The sequence below is a fragment of the Poecilia latipinna genome, unplaced genomic scaffold, assembly GCF_001443285.1.
Source record: "Poecilia latipinna isolate Pla-1442-1.1 unplaced genomic scaffold, P_latipinna-1.0 Scaffold33, whole genome shotgun sequence".
In the NCBI taxonomy this organism is placed as follows: Eukaryota; Metazoa; Chordata; class Actinopteri; order Cyprinodontiformes; family Poeciliidae; genus Poecilia; species Poecilia latipinna.
Genome location: NW_015112649.1, coordinates 450,627 through 455,704, shown reverse-complemented (window position 1 = coordinate 455,704; position 5,078 = coordinate 450,627). Strand labels below are relative to the sequence as shown.

The window sequence follows — 5,078 nt, the reverse complement described above, 5'->3', positions numbered from 1 at the left end:
AACACCCCCTGGAAGACCCCTTTTGCCCCGCAAAAGAGGAAAAAAAAAAAAAAAAAAAAAAAAGTATTTGTGCGTCTGAGTGCGTAAGTGTTAATATTTGAGCGATGAGAGATATGATTCTGTTGTAGTCGCCCGAGTGTCGCCTTCATCGCAATGTAAGCGAAGCAGACGGATGAAAGTGAACTTTTAATTAAGAGACTTTGTTCTGCTATCGAAGCAACGCTAGCTGAAACGGCGACTGTGAAATTCTCCTTCCCTTCCCTCCTCCTTTTTTTTAAGCTCAATAAAACAAAAACGCTTTCATGAAAACTGTTTTTCACCACAACAAATGAGTTAATGCATTCATCACTGGCAAAATTAAGGGGAAAAACAAAACATAATTAGGCGAACATTAGTGGGGTTTTTAACTGAGAAATCATCTTATCGGATCAGAATCAGACGATGCTCGGCTCAAACTCAGAAATCAGTTTTTATTTTTTTTTATCTTTAAACCTTTATCAGTTACGAAGCACGTAAGATTTGGAAATGTTTTCAGTCTTTTGGAAATCTAAGCATGCTAGTAAAGCTTACAACCCAAATCCATTTATTTAGGATCATAAGTTTATAATATGAACTCAGCGTTCAGTTTTATGGACTGCTGTCGCTCATCCAATGGTCGACCGGAAAAGATGGACTGTTCCCTCTGTGTTGGTTTTTTAAATATGTTAATATCTTGTTTACGATGTTGGGATGAAAAGGGAAACAGAGCTTTGTCTGCAGTAATGCAGGTGCTGCTGCCATTGTGAAAAATTAAAAAAGCTCTCAACTTAGAGGCCCATCTACATTCTGACCCATTGTCATGAAATACTGTATGGACCATGGATGAGATTACCCTCTTGGACCCGTTACCCAGGCGACACAATCTCAGACAAGCAGAAGATGCTGCCTGGATGTCACTCATTGAGTGTGGCATCACTCCCACTCTTAACTTGAACAACTATTGACTGCTTTTTTTTTTTTTTTAAGGTTTCTTTGGCTCTACTGGGTTTTATTTGAAAGTGCTATGGCAGGAAAAGAGAGAAAAGACATGTGGCAAAGGTCACCAGGTTGGGAATCGAACCTGCGACGGCCGCATTGACAACTAATGCCTCTATATGTGGGGTGTGCTTAACCCCTGCGCCATCACAGCACAAAAAAAAAAAAAGTGAAATCTCCCACACATTTCTGATGCATTTTTTAAATAATTAATTAAATATAATTTTGTTCAACTGCATAGATGCTTGGAGACTAACCTGCTTTCGCTTTCACTCTCCAAGCTGCTCTGCTTCTTGTTTGCTGAGCTACTAAGCAGAAAACTTAATACATTTTCCCACCATTGCCCGGGCAAGTGACCATGTTCGAATCAAAGTTACACTCAATGCTTAGTAAAGCAAAAAAAAGAAAACAAACTCTCCACTTCTTGTCTCTGTAAAAACATGGCGCGCACTACAAAGAAGCCACCAGGCCTCTAATTGTTAAAGTACTAAACTAAAGTAGTAGTTTTTTTTTTTTTTGACAATTCTACAATCAATTTTCTGCATTTTCCCTGTCAGTTTTGTAACATGGTTTTTCCTTTTCTTTTACATATTTACCCAGATTTAGAAGCTGATACAATCAAATTGAATACTTTTTCAAACTTTTCTAACTCCCACATATTGTCTACATAAGTTATTGACGACCAACTAAAAAGTCCCACAAATTCATGCCCCCACCATTACTTTAAAACGGCTAAAAATATACGTTTTATGGTTTTAACATATGAACAGAACACTTTTCACCCAGCTCTACACTCTTTTCTATTAAACACCCTTGAAATTGATGAATATTTTAAATGAGAAAATTGCTAGTCAGTTATGCTAATCATGCTTTTTCATATCTATGGTTGATGTTTTGGTTGAAAAACATCAACCAAGATGTTTCTCCTCCAAACATGCGGTCCAGAGCGTTTAATCTCAGCAGCATTTCGAATTGCCGCCTTCCGGTCCTGGATTAGGCTACCCAGCCATCAACAATCTCCCACATCATTGGCATGATGTGGGAGCTGATATTAGACGCAGGATAGCAGCCATATAATCCAGCATGAGAGGAATGAGAGCCATGGCAACAACATGTTGATAACATCTAAGAGGGTTTGAATCCTCAAGAGGGACAAATCCGTCTTTTAGAGCGCACCACGACAAGAGATCAAGAGGTCAGATATGCCTTCCTCCGCTTTGTTCTCATCCTGATCACAGCGTTAATGGCCTTGTCTTTTTTTTTTCCCTCTCTGATGTCGGGCTCATCCCTCTTTTCATCTGTTCATCAATCTCTCTGTGTGTGGCTGCTCTCCATGCCCTGACCTCTGGTTTTATCCATGTGAAAAATCACTTCTTATCTGCTCTCTGTGCCTCTCGCTTTTTCCTCACACTAATCTAGGGGGCTTATAGCAGGACTTGAGAGGACAAAGATATAAATATTCATGCCATAATTCAGGTCAGATAACTCGATACCAAAACGAAAGGAAGCCATCTCCATTTTGGAAGTGCTCCGTAACGGTTCTGAAGTTTTTCTTTTTCTTTTTTTTTACTCATATAGATCATCGATAGCTGATTTGAGGTCATGATGTATGACTTTCAAACTTTTACAATCTTCAGTGCAACATGTCTTGTACAATGTGGCAGGTGATATAAAGCGAGGGTAAGTGTTTATACTAAGATTTAGATTTATGGCCTGAACCCAAATTATTTCCGTGATGGTTGGGTTGGACTTCTGTGGCGCGTTTAATGAGCCTGCAATATGTACACAGAGAAAGCCAAGTAAGAACGCACAACATGAAGTTGTGTTAATCTACTCATTGTAGTATAAATAGTTTAACATGTTGAGGAAGTATAGGAAGTAAGTAGGGTGCAGTAACAAGCAACAAAATGGAGCTGGAAGACGTTAAAAACTAAAATTGGGAGAAGTTACACTGCTTTCTTAAAATAACACATTGGATTTACTTTGGACTCGGGCCTGTAATTACAATAATCAGTCGGATTGGATCGGGTTTGGACACAGGGCCTATGGGCCGATCTAAACTCTAGTTTCCACCCTGAAAACTAAAAGCTTTGTTGAGGTCCAGTCTGGCTCTGAACGTCTGTGTAGACGTGTGCTCACCTCAATGATCTTACGAGCTTCCCGGTAGCGGCCGGTCTGAATGAAGGCGAAGAACAGATCATAAAGCATCATCATCTCTCCTCGCTCCTGGCTAACAAAGTCCATCACTAAAGAAAATTTTAAAAGAGAGAGAGAGGAGGACAAGGAGGAGGAACATTAAAGAACTGGTCTTCAAATGGACAAAAAAAAAACAAAAAAAACACCTGAGTGAAGTTGTCCCCAAACACCTTCTTCTAATTAAATGAAATGTGTGTCAATTTTTGTTTGTGTCTCTGTCATTTTAACGATATTAATGTTTCCAGAGTCCATCAGACAATCAAACAAAATATGCTCTCAATCATCTGTGCTAAGTTTCTGCTGGTTTGTACAGCAAAAGTTAAATTGTGTCATTATAATTTTTAAGATTTATAAGGAAAGAAAAACTTTCCAGAGGTCACCAGAGATTAACCTCGAAAATCAAAAACATGTGTAGCATACTGCAGTTGATAGACACCAAATTTAACTGATTTTGTAAATGCTGGAGGCTGGTTGACCCTTAATGACCTCTGGAAAGTAAAATGACAGCGGCACAAACGATCATTTTTGCTGAACAGACATAGCACAAACGTTGGACGTAAATTTTGTTTAATTTGATGAAGGTGGGTGACGTCTTCACTCAGATCAACGACTCCAATCTTCCGGCACAAAACACCTGCGTCCGGTTTTCTTCTGGATCAAGCGCAAACATTCCCAAACGTAAACCTGAGCTCTCCTCTTGTGAACTTGCTAAAGCCTTGTGCTCAGTGCTACAGGCTATCTCTGTCCAGCAGCTTCAGGACAGGCACCCCTCACACACACACACACACACACACACACACGTTTTTAGTTATCCAAATGGAGCTGCACATTCAGCCAAATCCAAGGACATAAAGGTAATCCCTGCTCATTTTTTCCTCTGTCCATAAGGCAGAATAATGTGGTGCTGAAGTGTAAATCAAGCATGGACATGTTTGCACACAAGTTTCTGACTGCATTTAATTTCCAAGTGATAACTCTGATTTTCTATTTAAAACTGAAGAACTGTTTTACATCCTTCTCTCAAACTAAAGTCTGAAATTCAACCACAAATGTTGTTAAAGGTCATAGTAGGCCAATCTGATCGACCTCTGTGGTTTAAACATATTTCCGTTCATTTAAAAGGCTGAGTTTTATTTACTATAAACCCACAGAATGAGTGAAAGGCGCTCAGTTTGTTCTTATACAGTCCTCAAACTGAGGGGGGAGGACTCGGTGTTTAATGTCGTAGAGTTTGGAGTGGGAATGAACTTAGCATTAAAGAGTCAGAGTTTGGCAGCGAGTTGTAATTCTGTTCTAGGTGTTGTAAAAGTTACTTTGTTTTTAAGGGTGAGATGACCGCATTCATCACAAAAGTAAAAATGTGAAGAGGTGCTCCACCGCGCGGCCTCAACCTTTACGCACTCAGAGCCACTTGGACCCCAGCGGCACGTTGGACTTGACTTTTTCGCCTCGCCGCCGTGGAGGTATAAAGAGGCTGCTCTACATATGATTGGTTGAGTAGCTTCATCTTTGACCCTGGGCTAAATCTTTCTGACCTTCAGGGCCACTTGTGCTCTGCTGGATTCCCCAGCACCTGTTAACACACGTGTTCAATGCTACAGCTGAAAAATCACTTTGGGCGCAAACACAACAACAATGTAACAGGTTAGAGTCAGGAAACTAAAGGAAGGGGCACACACTCCAACTCCATATGGGTTTTTTATTTACCAAGGTTATACGTCAGGGTTTGTTGAGTAAAATATAGTTTAGAGCAGGGGTCCCCAAACTTTTTCCTGCGAGGGCCACAGAGATGTTCCTTTTTGTGGTCGGGGGCCGGTCTTAGTTTTTGGAGAAAGAAACCTTACTTTTCTACGGGGGGGGGGGCTGTT

At 40.3% G+C, this 5,078-nt stretch overlaps 1 protein-coding gene across 1 annotated transcript in view; it reads right to left on the bottom strand.

Moving 5' to 3' along the window:
• The window catches only part of lrpprc (leucine-rich pentatricopeptide repeat containing), a 71,522-nt gene that overhangs the window by 24,936 nt on the left and 41,508 nt on the right, over positions 1-5,078 (bottom strand). Inside the window, exon 25 of the mRNA XM_015042080.1 lies at positions 3,154-3,260. Within this exon, the coding sequence (XP_014897566.1) occupies positions 3,154-3,260 (107 nt within the window). The remainder of the gene's footprint in view (positions 1-3,153; positions 3,261-5,078) is intronic.